Source organism: Fundulus heteroclitus, chromosome 2 (assembly GCF_011125445.2).
Source record: "Fundulus heteroclitus isolate FHET01 chromosome 2, MU-UCD_Fhet_4.1, whole genome shotgun sequence".
Taxonomy (NCBI): Eukaryota; Metazoa; Chordata; class Actinopteri; order Cyprinodontiformes; family Fundulidae; genus Fundulus; species Fundulus heteroclitus.
This window is the reverse complement of record NC_046362.1, coordinates 10,740,919-10,757,580: the sequence shown is the minus strand read 5'-3', so window position 1 is coordinate 10,757,580 and position 16,662 is coordinate 10,740,919. Positions and strand designations below refer to the sequence as shown.

General features: G+C 40.4%; 1 protein-coding gene across 3 annotated transcripts in view; it reads left to right on the top strand.

The window, feature by feature from the left end:
- cntn1a (contactin 1a) overlaps positions 1 to 16,662 on the top strand; it is a 91,203-nt gene that overhangs the window by 67,588 nt on the left and 6,953 nt on the right. For all 3 annotated transcript variants that reach the window (XM_036147386.1, XM_036147375.1, XM_036147383.1), the window contains exons 7-20: positions 412 to 618; positions 1,060 to 1,159; positions 2,076 to 2,257; positions 2,336 to 2,460; positions 2,897 to 3,014; positions 4,140 to 4,287; positions 5,307 to 5,434; positions 7,616 to 7,788; positions 8,431 to 8,554; positions 11,441 to 11,602; positions 12,637 to 12,786; positions 13,339 to 13,409; positions 13,998 to 14,232; positions 15,688 to 15,791. In XM_036147386.1, coding sequence (XP_036003279.1) covers positions 412 to 618; positions 1,060 to 1,159; positions 2,076 to 2,257; positions 2,336 to 2,460; positions 2,897 to 3,014; positions 4,140 to 4,287; positions 5,307 to 5,434; positions 7,616 to 7,788; positions 8,431 to 8,554; positions 11,441 to 11,602; positions 12,637 to 12,786; positions 13,339 to 13,409; positions 13,998 to 14,232; positions 15,688 to 15,791 — 2,027 coding nt within the window. The remainder of the gene's footprint in view (positions 1 to 411; positions 619 to 1,059; positions 1,160 to 2,075; positions 2,258 to 2,335; positions 2,461 to 2,896; positions 3,015 to 4,139; positions 4,288 to 5,306; positions 5,435 to 7,615; positions 7,789 to 8,430; positions 8,555 to 11,440; positions 11,603 to 12,636; positions 12,787 to 13,338; positions 13,410 to 13,997; positions 14,233 to 15,687; positions 15,792 to 16,662) is intronic.

Sequence of the window (16,662 nt, the reverse complement as noted above, 5' to 3'; positions counted from 1 at the left end):
GTGTGTCCTTAGCTTTAGCTGTCATTTTCAGTCCGTTAATGTGTTCCTGTGTTTATCCCCCTCTATTAGCATTGCTAATGTAGTCGCAACCATCCGCTGCATCAAACTGCACCGACATGTACAATATTCACTCTGAATGCTAATCTGTGGAATCACCAACTCCAGCAGCATAATTACCACAAGGATGTCCCCTTTCAGCTGAAAGAATCTTACAAATCCATCTGCAAGGTCAAAAGTTGCTTCAATTATAAGCGCCCTCAGCTCTGCATAACTGTTTATGGCTATTGATATATTTAATAAATTTGCGCCCTTGCTCATATCCAGACTCCCCGTCTGTCTCCATAGATGGAGTCTTGTGTTGGGACCCTTGATTGGCAGGCTGCATTTCAACATGTCCCCCTCTGTGTGTAGGCGAGCTGTCGTTTCGATGGATCCTGAATGAATTCCCCACCTTCATCCCTCTGGACAAGCGTCGCTTTGTCTCCCAGAAAACGGGCAACCTTTACATCTCCAAGGTGGAATCGTCGGACAGGGGCAACTATTCCTGCATCGCCTCCAGCCCGTCCATCTCTAAGAGCGTGTTTTCCAACTATATTCCCCTCAAGCTTCTCGTTGAACGTTAGTGTTTTTTGTCTTAATGTCTCTTTATTGTGATGTGCAATCTAAAACGGCGAGGATTTGGGAACAGTCTCAGTGTTGTGAGAAACTCTTTAATAGAATCTGGTTGATCTTTGCGCAGTGTTTTGACACCACGTTGAAATGAGCACAGAGCAGCGACATTTTGTTCTTTGACTTTTTGTTCATAGATGCATCGAGGACGCTCTAAGGTCCTTTGAAGCACCCCGTTTAATCACAGATTTTGTATTTTTAAAACCTAATAAGTAGTACTTTGAATAGCTGTTTGAAGAAAAAAGGTTAAATAAGGTTAAATAAATTAGCATAGAGGTAAATAAATTAAATGTTATTGTCTAACATCATATCTTCCATGCTTTGTTGTGTAAATATAACAAGCTTCTGTGGTTCTGTGCGTGTGTTTCTACCTGTTGATCTTCTTCTCAGGCCCCATCAGGAAATACCCGGCCGACCTCAGAGTAAAGTTCCCAAACACCACTGCTTTGGTGGGACAGAACATTGTCTTGGAATGCTTCGCATTGGGGAAGTAAGTGAGAAAGACTTCACACTTCCTGCTGGCCTGAGTGCAGAAAATGACTGTAAGTTTACTCCTAATTCATGTTGCAAAATGCCATCTGCGATTGCGTCATCTTCCTCTAGGAGCTGCGCTAATGACTTCTGTAGTGTACGTTTGAATCTGATCATCTGATCATCGGTCCCCGTCCTGAAAATGGAGGTGGCAGCATCACGCTGTGGGCGTTCTTTTCTTCAGCGTGGGCAAGAGAAGATAGATGGAACCAAACTCAGAGCAATCATAGGCCTATTACAGGCTGCAGAAGACTTGAGGCTGGGGCGGAGGTTCACAATCTAGCATATATATAGAGCTAAAGCTAAAAAGGAAATGGGATATTGGCATGTTAGAGTGGCCCAGTCAAATCCAACGAGGAATCTGTGGCAGGTCTTACAAATTGATGTTCACCGGCGCTCTGTCCAATCTGACTGGGCTTGAGATATTTTGCTAATTCGAGGGAGCATAAAGTTCAATCTCTAGTTGTGCAAAACTACAACAGACTGAAAGCAATTATACATATAAAAGGAGCGAAAGCAAAGTATTGATTTCATCATTTTCTGAATAAGAACAGAGAAGAGATTTGAGTTTGGAAAAATGTTTTCGTTTCAGGGCTCAGTCCTTCATTTAATTACCTGAAGGAATTAAATATCTGATCTTCTTAAACTTAAAAGTATTTTTAGATTGGTTTATATTTAGGCTTTTCTGCCTAATAAAGCTTTTACCTCTCCTTCACAACCGTGCACTAATACTGTGTGTTTTACCCGACACATAAAATCCCAGTCAACTTTAAGTTTAATGTTCTAATGCGGCAAACTGTGACACGGTCCAATAATTGTGCACGGCACTGCATGTGTTGCAACCTGACTTTGCTTCGTCTCCCTGCCCGACCCAGCCCGGTACCGGAGATTCGCTGGCACAGGATGGGCAGCACTTTACCACACAACCGCGAGGTGCGGATGGCAGGCGCTCAGCTGCACCTCCTAAATGTCCAGTTCGACGACAGCGGCAACTACAGCTGTGAAGCTGTTAACTCGAAGGGAAAAGACCACCACTATGCAAACGTATCTGTGGAGGGTAAGAGAAACGTGTCACACGTGCAGACTGGTCCCAATACAGTGAATCGCTTTAACTCTCGTCACCCTCGTTTTGCAGCTCATCCAGAGTGGGTGGAGCACATTGTGGACACAGAGAAAGACCTGTACAGTGACCACACCATGTCTTGCACTGCCAAAGGAGTGCCAAAACCTCAAATCCGCTGGCTGAAAAACGGAGAGCCGGTAAGATTCTGGCCCAGAAATCTCCGTCGTTCCGTATCTCAGCAGTTTGCCGTACAGTCGGCATCCTCCGTGCGGCTCCTCCCTGTTCAGTATGCAGCCTACGTGTTGTCACCGTGGCTCGGAGGAGACAGAAGCTGCCTCTGTGGGCGCACATCATGACAGGGGAAAGTACCTGTTGTTAATCAGCCGTTGTGCAACACGGCTGTCAGCGGGCCGAAAAATTCCCCAGGGGAGCGGCAGCTAGTGACAGAAAAGGTGCAAATAAATAATAACGCATCAGTGTTATCAGGTAAATAAAATAGATGCAGAGACGACGTGTAAGTGTGGAACGTTTATCTTTTAGTTAGGATGGTGCCGATGTCATTTTTACTTTGTGTCAGCAACTCGGCTGCAGAAAATCAGTGGAAATATCCTAACGTTGCTTTATTTTCTGCAGCTTAATAGAAAAGAGCTGAGGTTCAGCAGGCTGACATCAGACGATGCAGGGATGTACCAGTGCATAGCCGAGAATCGCCATGGAGTCATCTATGCCAACGCAGAGCTGCGAGTGTTTGGTGAGTCAAACTTTTGCCCTAATTATTGCGGAAATTTAGGGTTCACTGCCGGGTTAAAAAAGTTGCAACAGTTTCAACTGCTCAATGGAGGCTTTTCAGGCGGGTTAGGGATGTGTTTATGGAAATCTGACCATTCTTGACCATTTTAATCTAAATTGTATTTATTAGTATCCTGTCTGGAAGTGTAGCATTAAGAATAGGTATCTTAATGCAAAAGAGAGCCCAAAAGATTTACTTTCACAAATGGAGCATTGCTGCTTTTGCTATTGCTTGATATATATGTAAAATAAAATAAAAACATTATATATAATTTTGGGATTATTTCAAGTCCTATTGACACAGAAATGGAAAGGTAAAAGGGAAAGACCATTCTTCCAGAAGTGCATTTGTGAGGTCAGACATTGATGGTGGACACGAAGGTCTGATATGTAGTATTTGCTTTAATTTAGCCCAAAGAAGTTCTGTTGGTTTGAGGTCAGAAGAGTCAAATTCTCCCCAACAAACTGGCTCCTCCATGTTTTTATGAGCCATGATTTGTGCACTGGTCAATGCAAAGTCTATTTTACAAAACAAGCTGGTTTTACAGTGCTATTACAGTAAAATAACACACAAACACACAGTATGTTAGTGTTACAGCTTATCCTTCCTGGCAGGTACACATGCTTTAGCACAACTTGAGTTTGTCTAGGTTGGCCTCAGTATGCCACACCCATATAACTCCATCCATCCATTATCTATACCCGCTTATCCGTGCAGTGTTGCGGGGAGGCTGGTGTCTATCTCCAGCTGTCATTGGGCGAGAGATGACAGATCGTCAGTCCATCACTGGGTACCAATATACCTGCAAGTGCTGTGCTAATGTTGAGCACATTGGTACAGCATGCTCATAAAAGCTGCCTTCAATCAGGCAACATCTTGTAGTCAGTGGTGGTGTTGCTCTATATCAACTCAGACGGCAGACTTGAATAGGCATTAAGAGCTGAGATTCATCGGGTGCTGATGCTTTAATAAATGCAATAATAGGGACAGATACCATAGAAATTCTGCTTCGTAGAAATATTAACAGTTGGAGTTGTGACTATTCAGGCATCTTGGGAAAGACTAATCACTGCTGTCATTTCACAGTCGGGGCTCCAAAGTTTCTCCACAACCCAGTCAGAAGAGTGCTGGCACCCAAAAACGGCCGGGTGGTTTTTGAATGCCGGCCCAAAGCCGCACCGAAGCCCACCTTCACCTGGAGCAAAGAAACCGAGCTGCTCTCTAACTCCTCCAGGTCAGTCGTCTCTTAATACAATTGAAACCCCCCCCCACACACACACACACACACACACATACACACACACATACACACAAATGAGTGAACATTTGTTGTATCTTTTATTCAAATTCACTTGAATAAAAACCTAATGAATATGAATAAATATTCATATCCATTTATTTGTATTCATAATATTCCGTCTGGTTTGTAGCGGTTGATTTGTCCTTTGTTGTTTCTGATGCCAATTTTCATCAGCTGCCTACCGTCGTCTGTCCTTGCCAGCCTCATCTGGGCCACAGGGACAAGAATCTGTCGTTCTGCTTTGAAGGCAAACCCATGTTTCAAGAGAAATGCCTTACAACATTTTGATCGAAATAAGCTCCTTTATCTGTGAGACCCATAAAGTTTGGAGGAAAATCTTAAATTGTGTTTGATTGCCGAGCAGAGCTGCCCTGTCTGTCACTGGCTGACATTAAGCTGGTTCCGCAGCTCCGTGTGGACAAAGTAAAGCCCTATCTCATGCTCGTCACTGGCAAAAACAAGTGTAATCTGAGAGCAACATCACCCCCCCCCCCCCCCCAACTCTGATCTCTAACATTAATCCCCCCCCCCCCCCACCCACCCACCCCCCAAGAGTCCCAGTGCTGACACTCAAATATTGTAGAAGAGGAGCAGCAAGCAATTTACTATGCAGAGTATGAATCCTAATTCTCTCTACGGCTTCTGTCTAAGCAGGAGAGCGTGTGTGGTGGTGATGGGGGGGGGGGGAGCTTCTGGCATGCCATCCGTCAAGCATGACTACGAGGGCAGAAATATGAATGTGTATGCTACCTTTGAAGGGAAGCGATGCAGCTTCCTGCTGCGTTGTGCACATAGTTTGTTTTTGTGAGGAGAACTGACTGATAGTTTGAGGACTTGCACGATTTTTCATCATGCGTTTGTCTGTTGAATACCAAACAGTGCACTTTCGACCTTCCTACCGACACGGAACAGGGATCTTCAGAGTGCTAGCGTTTAGTCTGCTTCCTCCTCAGGATTTTCATCTGGGAGGATGGGAGCCTGGAGATCCTCAACGTGACGCCGGCAGATGAGGGCAGGTACACCTGTTTTGCGGAGAACGACTGGGGAAAGGCCAACATCACGCTCCCTCTGGTGGTCACAGGCAAGTTGCGGCTAATCTAAAATAACAGCCCTCAGTTAACTTTTGACGTCCTTTGGACAGCGGAGTTTGCTTTGACGGATCCCAGCGTCAGCTGGCAGCCAATCTCGTCTTTCTCAGTCCTAGCAAAGAGGGCTAACCTCCAAATGTCAACGTATGTTGAATAATAGCCCACAGAGCAGGGTGACAGCATACAGGCTTCTGCTGGATATTCACTCATTCCCCCAAGGCCAGATGCACGAGGGAGTTGCTTTGGATGCGATGTGCAGAGACAAGGGATTAGGCCTCACGGCGCTCTGAGAGAAAATAAATACATAAATAAAGTACTTGGTTCAAGATCTAAGTAATGAATGAAAAGGTAAAGATTTTAATTATTTTGCTTGACATTTGATATCATTTCACCTGTCAAGCATTCAGTTTGTTCACAGTTGAGCTCTGGTGTTGCTGGATACAAAGCTCTTTTCTGCCCTCTTCTGGACATTCGTTACTATTGCACTTTTTTAATCTTTTCCAAACACAATCTATACAACTATGTGTGTCGAAGGCAAGACAAATGACTTTTCTATCATAGATCATTATTAATTGCAGTTACTAATCATTGTGCAGCATGTGAGCTGCTCAATAAGTCCTCATTTATAGCTTGTGTTACAGCTAACATGGAGAGAAATTCTGTCAATAATACTTTGTCACATATTCTGCCGCCCTGTCTTGTATCAAGCAGCCAGATATGTTTGATACAAACAACATTTTTGCAAATCAAATAGAGGGATGGGATAACTTCAGGTTGTTGGGGAAAATACTTAGGGTTAATGAATAACAGACCAGAACAATTACTTGTTTATGGTTTGCTTCTACTAAATAAGGCAGATGGTATTAATTTACATTGTTAAGATTGGAAACAGAAACCAGACAAGCGTCCCTCCTTCTGTATGTTTAAGAGGTTTACTTGATGTGGTTTCACATCATGTCATTTTCAAGTGGATTTGCACCAACGATTAAATGGTTTAAACCAGAAGAAGAAAGTGTTTTGCATCAAAATACAAAACATTTAAAGAGATCAGACATTTTTTAAATAAGTTATATATATATATATATATAAAAGTTATAAGCAGCAAATATCCTACCTGCAGTAGATACTGTAACTCTCTTGGTAGTGTTTATGAAAAGTTGGAGAACAGAAATTATTAATATGACAAAGTGAGTGATGAGAGAAAACAATAATGCCGTTTTAATAACATTCATCATTGTTCAATGGGAGCGTCAGATCATTTACAGACAGCAAGCCTGAAGGATTAATTATCTCTTCATCAGTAGAAAAAACACTCGAGGGAACGATGACAAAGGCTGCACTGTCAGCAAAATAATGTAAATCAAGCAACCATGGTTGCAGAAATACAGGGAAATCACACTCTGTTTTGTGAAAACAGGGTTGATCTCACCCCAAAAATGCCTTAATTTAGTATTAATAAAGTTAAGAGGGGGCCAAGACTTAACTGGACTTTTATCATCTTAAAAACTCCAATCTCAACAAAGCTACCATGGTTTAGGTAAATTCAATGAGCTTGTAAACAATTACCATGTTTACACTGGGCAGTTACTGACACACAAAATGGTGATTGGTGATGGTGATGAAAACATGTGCCAACATTAATCTTCCTGTTTACAACATACTGACAATAGGGTTGTTTTCAGGTCAGGGTTATTGTTTGATTTAAAAAATAATCAATAAAATAGCATTGCCTTAAACCACTATGATAGTTTTATATATATATATATATATATATATATATATATATATATATATATATATATATATATATATATATATATATATATATATATATATGTATATATGTGTATATGTATATATGTGTATATATATATATATATATATATATATATCTATATATATATATATATATATGTGTATATATATATATATATATATGTGTGTGTATATATATATATATATATATATACACTGTATAAAATAAATGTTCATTCTTCAGTGTCAGAATTATAAAAATTAACAAAGTCAGTGTCCAGATGCTGTCCAATGCTATGTATACATCTGTTGTATATTTTGATGAATGCTAAAAAATATATATATGATTGGTTTCAGCAATCAGATATGATTCTTCCTCATTCTTGCCTTTATTTTTTACGCTTCTTTTATTTCCCAAGAGTCCACAAAGATCACATTGGCACCCTCGAACGCTGATGTTCACGTTAGGGACGACACCTGGATGGAGTGCGCAGCATCACATGACCCGTCGGTGGACATCACCTTCATCTGGTCTCTGAATGAACAAGAAATAGATTTGCACAAAGACAGCGCACACTATGAGAGCATCCTGGTGAGTAATCACTTGGGTTATTTTATTTATTTATTTATTTTTTTCCTATGAGGACTAAATTTAGGTTCAGTCAGGTCCACATCATATTTTCAAGTCTGCTGTTAACGGCGTTTTCTCTGGCACATCTAAAATGGAAAAGTACTGTATAGTTTGAATGGATTTTATGGCTCCAGAATGAATACCCCATCCCTCCTTGAAAAGAACACTGAGTAATCTACCGGCTTAATCCTAACTGCCATTATATCCCATAATGTGGACATGACCTCTTCTCTCCGTAAGTTCATTTCTTACCATAAACCAGCGGTTTCTCGTTTGTTTCCCCACTCGCCCAGCAACCACCAGATTGCGACTGTGACTGATGATATCCTATTTTTGTGAGCATGAATTTTCCCTTTCAGAAGGGAGTTTAGTTTCCCTTCTGTTTGTGTCGAGTTAGCAAAGCCAATTTGAGCGGTTAGTGCTGTGGTTTGGTTCAGTTTTATGATTTTGCTTTTGTTCAGAGCCAGTGTTTGACCTGATAAATACCTCATAGGAGGAGAGGTGAAGTGTATGTAAATGTTACGCAGATAGAGGGGATTTGCTAGATTTGTCAATTTGTTGTTTTCCCTCAGATAAATTGCTCAATACTTTTGCTCCATGCAGAATGGAAGTTCAAATGCTAAGCTACTCATCAAGAATGCTCAACTGAGACATGCTGGACGCTACACTTGCACTGCAAAAACCCAGGTGGACAACACCAGCGCTTCAGCCCACCTGGTTGTCAGGGGTGAGTTGGATAGACGTTATGGAAGGTATGACAGCGCTGCTGAAAAAAGGCTTCATCCTTTTTTAACGTAGCAGCTCTGTGGTTGTAATTTGCATAGAGTTCTGTTTTTTCTGGGTTTTGGGGGTGGGGGGGTGGGGCATCGTTCCTTTTGTTTTACTTTACTTAAATTTCCCAAGAAGCTGTTGGATTCTGTGAGGGAAAAGACCAACAATAGAAACCATAATACTTTAAAAATGCCCTTTATTGAAATGAGGTTTTATTAAAACATGAGGTTTAGGCTGCAGTAAATACTGTAACTCTCTTGGCGTCATCGTTTAGTATTGATCCAAATTGGTCGGTCCTATGGATGATGCTAACTGTCTGAGAGGAACCGAGACCAAACTGGGCTTTTACCATCATGAAATGGTTCCAGTCTTAACACCCTGACCACACTTTACGCAGACGTTGTTTTAGAAACCTTTAAAACCAACATCATGTTTGCATTAAGCTGTTGTTTAAATACTTGTGCATCATAAAATGTTATTGATTTAATGATGATTAAAAAGAAGTGTTTGGATAAACTGGGCCAATGTTTCTGAGATTAAGATGGTAGAAATCCTCTTTGGTCTTTGTTGGACTAGCCATTAGCTTCAGCCTCCAGGTCCAACTCTTCTGGATCTATACTTGAAAGAAGAAACCAAGAAAGTTATGTACTGCGGCAAAGCATGAACAGTTTCAACAGAATCTCACTTAAAAAAAAAAAACTGCATGTCATAAGATCTCTCCAAACTGTGCAAGGGTTAGAGTGCAGAGATGCAGAAGAATAGTTAAAATGTTCAACTCATACTAAACTTCACCTAAATATGTTTTTAAAGTGCTCATGTCTGAATATTATTATTTTAGAAATGGGTCTAAAAGTGGAAATATCAGAGAGCGTATTGCTAGAGAGCTTGTTAAGCAACCCAGAAGACAAAACTCTCTGACGGCTTGCCTGCCACATACTCTTAAACTCCTCATTAAAGTGTTTCAGGATGTTAATTATCATGTGGGAAGAGTATGTGTGTGTTGAAAATGGGTACCAAAAAAATCAAACGCACTCACATGGTAAAAGTGCTGTGGGAAAATCTTTCCAGAACAACCGGATCGGAACCTTTTTTTTGCCAGCTAATCTGTCATTTCCAAGATAACATGAGGACAAAAGTTGAGAGCAAAGACTTTTTCCTTTTTTTGCGTTAGCTCTACATAGAGACACAAGGGCTAAAATAATAATTAGAAATAAAAAGTGCACACATATATAGTATATATATATATATATAATCAGTTAAAAGTATTTATTTAACTACATAAATGCAGCTCTGGATTTATATCTTGTGGTATTTTGATGTTATGCTGGAACCATGGTGGACCAGAACCTGAACAGGTCGACCCAGGAAAGAAGCATGGGAAAAGTTTTTTTTTTTTTTTTTTTTTTTTTTTTAAATTGTGAATAGTAAAAGAAGTTGTTGCTCTAGTGGCAGAGTTATAGTTGCTGATGGAACTGAATGGGACAAGTAATGCTTTAGTGAGTGTAAAACACGTTTTAAAAAGTGTCAGCTACCATCTGGCCTGGTAATGAATGAATCCACTGTGATGTCATGTAATGAGGACATAATGACTCATACATCTCCATCTTTTTTGCTGTTTTATGACACACAGCTGCTGATTTCCTTACTTCATATCAGCACTAACAAAGTCAACACTGCCAGCTTTCAGTCTTTAATCTCCTCTTTCGCTGTAGTTGGGCTCCTGAACGATTCGTCAGGCTTTTTCTTTCGTTTTTTCTCCGTCTCCCCTTCTCAGCGACAGAGAGCCTGCCTTACTGTCCACTCCTCTGGTCGTGAAACAGGCCCGGTATTACAGGACAAAAGGCTCTCTTTAGACTCACACTCAGGAATTCAAGCAGCGACGCGGGTTGCCAGTGATCCCTCCAGTGTCCTGGCTTTCAGGGCAGGTGCTGACAGACGGCCAGGTGAAGGCACAGCGGCTGAGTGTGACGATTCCCCCAAAGTGGAACCAAAGCACACATCCTGGAGATGAAAGACACCCGATTTCTCGCGGCAGATGTAGAAAAATACATCAGCTTCGGGGAATTCTTAAAGCGTAAAAAACACAGCTCTCCACCTGTAGCTTGTCATTTATCACATAAAAAAAGTTAGTTTTCACATGTTGTGTCTGCAAAGTTACAGTTTTTGCCTGACGACATGCTGAAATGTGACGGAGTTAATTACCTGTGAATAAGAGAAATTTTTTTTTAGGAATTTTCTTAAAATGTGGGAGGAATGTGTGAGGGTGGAAAAAGGGGGCCATATAGTGTTGACTAGTCTTTCTTCAAGTTTCGTTCATATTGGTGCATCTCATTAAATTAAAATAATCTTGAAAGTCAAATTATTTCATTAATTTGGTTCAGAAAGCTCAACGTGTGTATGAGATCATTGTGGGTCCACAGCCCTTTCTACCAACCTATAATCTATTTTTTAGCATTATTTTGAAAATATAATTTGATTATTTTTAAATCATTATCATGAAATACAACTTGTATTGACATATCATATTGTGATGACATGCTCATGGGATTAACTCTGAGACTGCTCCCCTGTCTAAGTAAGAAAGGACTATCCCACCTTGGCTCACAGGGCACTGAAATGCGTTCCCCTTTTGCAACAGCCTGCAATAAAAAAAAAAAAAAAATATATATATATATATATATATATATATATATATATATATATATATATATATATATATATATATATATATATATATATATATGTATAGTTATATATAGTTATAAGTTTGCTGAAAATTTGAAAGTTACATGAAACCAACTTTAACTTTAAGGCCTCTCTGGTAATCTCCTCTTTGTCCCAGGGCCCCCCGGAGCGCCTGGTGGGGTGCGAGTCGTTGAGAGATCTGACAGGAGTGTCAAGCTGCAGTGGAGCCGTGGAGCAGACAACCACAGCCCCATCTCCAAGTACACCATTCAGTACAGAGATCAATTCTCGAAAGATGTCTGGAAGAACGCCACAACATGTGAGTACTCCCACGTGCAAAGGGGTAGCACTAAAGACCACTGAGACATTAGTCCTTTAATCCTGGAAATGTTCTTCAGGTGATAGAAGGCTGATTTTGTGGAGGTTCGTGTCAGAGTCCATCACTACACCCAGATTTTGGGCCTGATCAGTGGTTTCTAGCCAAAGTGCACTAACCTTTGATCGCTCATCTACTTTGGTTTTGTACTGCATGTTGAGGAACGCCTACTGAAACTAGTTAGGTATAAATACCCTCACTAGCATAACTGACTTACTGGTGGAGAAGGTACACAACTCATAACGTCACGGTTTCTTTAAGAACACGGGGCCTTTTTAACTTTTTTCACATTCTTTCTTTTGTGCAAAATCACTAAATCAGATTGAATGGAGAGTATCGGTGCATATTTTTAAGGCTCAGCAGAGATTTTTCATTAGGATTTCTTTTTTTTTTTACTTTGACTGGAGCGCTCTAACACATAAATAGGCATTAAACCATCATTCTGTTTTATCTCCAGCTCTTGGTTTAGCTTTGCAGTCCCGCAGGAAGGGGAACTGCCTCCCCTCTCTCAAATCTTTTACATCTGCTAACGGGGGATGTTTTTTTTTTTCATAATTTAACACTGTTTTAAACTTCTCAACAACTTTATTTTCAATGTGTATGCTGTGTGTTTCCTGTCTTTGTGATGATGTCTGATCACTGATGTTCTCTAACAAACATCTTAGGCCTTCACTGAGCTACAGGATTCATACTGATGCCAAATTTTAATTACATTAAACTGGATTGTATTTAGGGTCATAAGAGCATAGGCGATGGAACACTTTTCAGATTTTAAGGTGTAAATAATAAACTGAGTATTATTATTCCTTCGTTTACATGAATGCAACATTTTCTGTTGTTCTATCACAACTCTTGGTTGTTGCATGGCAAAAAAAAAACTACGGAAACAATGTAAACGTGAAAACTTTTGCAAGACGGTTATTGTAAAATTGAATATTTTGATTCAGTGTATTTAGACCTACATTTTTTTTCTGCAGCGCCTGCTGATATCGAGGGGAATGCAGAGACAGCTATAGTGGTGGATTTGTTCCCTTGGACAGAATATGAGTTCAGGGTCATAGCCACCAACACTCTCGGGACGGGGGACCCAAGCAGACCGTCGGACAAAGAGAAAACCCAGGAATCGGGTAGGAGCATGTCTTGATTTTAGACCTGTTTACTGTAGTTGTCTATGGAACTGAAAACCAGATTACTGTTCACAGTGACGTAAAAAGAAGGGAAAAATGTGTTACTCCCATCCATCTTTCTATTTTGTTAATTATAACTTGTCCTTCTACTGTTGCCTGTTCAAATATATAAATAGAACTGTAAAAGCAAATCAGCAGTATTTACATTAGGCTCTGCTTCCAAAGACAGACGCTTTGTGCCAGACTCGCCACATGAACCATTGCAAATAACCACTTTAGTGAAACCTCACACTGGAATTCAGACCTGCTATGACCTCTTTAAAAATAATCACCAAGTGAAGATGAGCTACTTAACCCTGGCTGGCAAGAGTCCTACGCATACATCAGGGATCGTGTTTGACGCAGTAGATGGACATTGATACTGTGTTTGCAGAGGAAGGATGTCTGAGTTGTAAGTCCAGGGATGGGTTAGTGCCTGTGTGGGTTTGGCCTTGTTTGTGTGGGTTCGTAGCCCGTGGGCTCAAAGTTTTTGCCGTTGCTGTCTCATTGTAGTTCCTGTGGTGGCACCCTCAGATGTCGGCGGGGGCGGAGGGGCCAGCAGAGAGCTGACCATCACATGGACGGTAGGTCGGCCGTTTCCAGCCCACGGCTCTCCGTGTAAGAGCTGACAAAGCGTTTTGTCGTTTAGCCTCTTTGTGATCGTAGCTGTTGATTTCTGAACATTACACACGTTAGTGGGTTTTCTTTCATTACACTTTACAGCGCAATGCTCAACATTTAAGAGCTTACTCTCATGCTACGGACTGTTCAAGTGAGAGTGACATTCAAGAAAAGCATTAATATTGACAGCTGGAGATAGGCACCAGCACCCCTCACGACCCCAGCAGGGATAAAGCATGTAGGAAAGTGGATGGATCATTATTATTATTATTATTATTATTATTATTATTATTATTATTATTATTATTATTTATATATATATATATATATATATATATATATATATATATATATATATATATATATATATATATATATATATGTATTAGCTGACATCACTTCCCCCTTTGATGGAAAGAAAAGCAGAATGTAAGAAATTATATTATATCCTAGTGGTACTTGCCTGTAACAGCAAATACTGAATTCAAAATCTAAGTTCCACATCATGATAATCCCTTTTTGTTTTCTTTCTCTTTCTCTGTTGTGTTCAGCCAGTCCAGCCTCAGTACTACTATGGGGATAATTTTGGCTACATCGTGGCCTTTAAACCCCATGAAGGAAAAGAGTGGAACAGGGTGGCAGTGGCTGACCCCGAGGCCAAGCACTATGTTCACAAAGACCCTAACATCCCCCCTAAGACAGAGTTTGAAGTCAAAGTTAAAGCCTTCAACCGACAAGGAGAGGGACCGTACAGCCTAACAGCCATCGTTTACTCTGCCCAGGATGGTGAGTACCGACTAACAGCTCTCAACAGTCTCACTTATAACAGGAAAAAAACATGTAAAAATTTCAAACTATGGTTCAGTGCGGATCAGGAATACTTCAGAGTGTTCTCTGCTACTCCAGCCCATTAGTGTCAGCACTTCTGTTGTTTTCTGTAGTGTGGGACCCTTTTAAAGTTAGTTCTCACGTTTTGCTATGAGGAATTTAAATGCGCCCCCGAAAGTGAACACCCCTCCCTCCCCCCCCCGAACTTTGGTTGTGGGGGGATTATACTGATCCATGCTGCACGAACGTGAAGGCTGATCATTTGTGCAGGGATGTGAAACGTTTGGACGAGTTCTTAACTTCCAGCGACTGACACGTGAGTTAACCACCGGCAATCCAGACATGATGGCTTACAGAGATGCCTTGCAGCCAGGGTGCAATCCTCAGGAAATCCTTGCCTTTTGAAGATGTGCTCATGACTCTGAAGTCATCCAGACAAAGTGCTTTGCCTCCAGATTATGTGTATGTTCAGGAACAGCGCTTCTGCAGTATTGTGCATGGTATTTAAATTGTTGTTGTTCCGATGCCATGTCTGGAGCAGTATCTGGCTCTTTATGGGCTGTAAAGGGACTCTTGATAAGTTTGGCTAAAATTGAAAGCGATCTCAGTTGCGTTCTCAAGCACCCAATTTGACATTTCTTGTGCATTTATATGTCATATCTGTAAGGAATTTCCACAAAAAAACAAAAAAATCAATGGTACACTAAATACATTGTTTGTTTCAGTCTGATTGTTGATCCTTACGTCACCAATTTGGGCTTTTTGTGTTTCTTTTTGTTTTGTTTTCAGAAATATGAAATACTCAGTTCAAGAAAATGTATTGATTCTTTTTGTTCAGTTTTTTTTCCCCCATTTTTAGAATACTTAAACCCTAAGAACCTTCTTTTCAAATGCTTTTAAACAGGAACAAGAGGAAAAACTGCTCTTATGGATTGTAAATGTTTCTGAACGCTGGGCTATAGCGTGTAGTTGTTGCAATGAACAGAGAATAGTATCTGATACTCTACTAAAGGAACGTAAACCAATGAAAAATGTTGTGCTTCCACATCAGTAAAATCAATAGTTTGAATTTTTAACATTCACACTACAGGCAAAAATCAGGAACACGGCATTAAACATTCACTTCTTTATTTAGAAATGCCCACCTATCTTTTTTTTACAATTTTCCAGGAAAAAATCTTATTTAATTACACCTAACAAAAACAGAAGATTTTTAACAAAGGTATGCTTTCTGATTAACAAACTTCACTCAGGGCTTACTTTCTTACTCTGAGAACCAATGTTTCCTGTTTGAATAATCACCATAAAGGTTATTGAATGATATTTAAAGATTATGCTACAATCTATTTTCTCTGAAGGCCTCCATTAAAATGATGAGTGATAATGTTCTAATCACTTGATGTCCCTGTTCAGCTCCGTCCAATGCTCCCGAAATTCTTCAGGGGAAAGCACTTTCTGCCTCGACGGCCTCTGTCTCCTGGGTGCTTCTGTCAGAGAGTAATATAGACGGATACCAGGTAAGTAAAAAGCTCCCCTTCTGGTCACCTAAGCTGTTGCACATCCTTAACTTCACGTGTTGTTTTTTTTAACTATTACAGGTTTAGTCTATGAGTGACCGTACACAAATCTTTTGCTTTGGATTAAAAATGTCTAAAAGGAAATCTTCATGCTACTATAAAAGTTATAAGCATTTGGTTTTGAGATGTTTTCCCAAACTGTTTACGCAGTAGCTTACCGGAGCTGTTGTTGACGATTCATTTTCATTGAGAGGTGTTGCAGTAAATTTGATTTGATCAGTATTCTAAAACAAACAAATAATGAGTACAGAATTAACATTTTAAACTGCTGTCAGTCTCACATGCAGGTGATGAGTGTGGAACCTTTGTAACTGTAAGCAGCAGCAACAATACATCTGTAATATATAGAACGCAATCTTTGCCTTAAAGCCTGAGATTTCTACAAGACTGTCATAATTTCCATATTCCTTAACGTTGCCTCTGTAAATTCTCAGATTCTCAGATCTGGGTCATGGCAACAGCAAACAGGCTTAAATCGGAGGCAACCGGACTTTCGCTCAGTTCTATCTGAAAACGTTTGGATGCCTATCTGGGAGTCTTTGTCAATTCTGGTGGCTCACACTTGAGCAACCTGCGGTTGGAGCGCTGGTGTTTTTCAAGATCATGGAGGAGGAAGATGGACCTCCATGTCCTTTAAAAACATGAACGCTCCTACTGCCGTTTGGCGAAAGTCCGGCTGCCTCCAATTTAAGCCTGTTTGCTATTCCTTCATGTTCCAGGACAGCTGTCGAGAACTCGAAAAAAAGGTAAAACAACATCTTCCCTGTAAGACGTTCAACGTTCCATTTCTCTCTCAAAACATCACCAATCA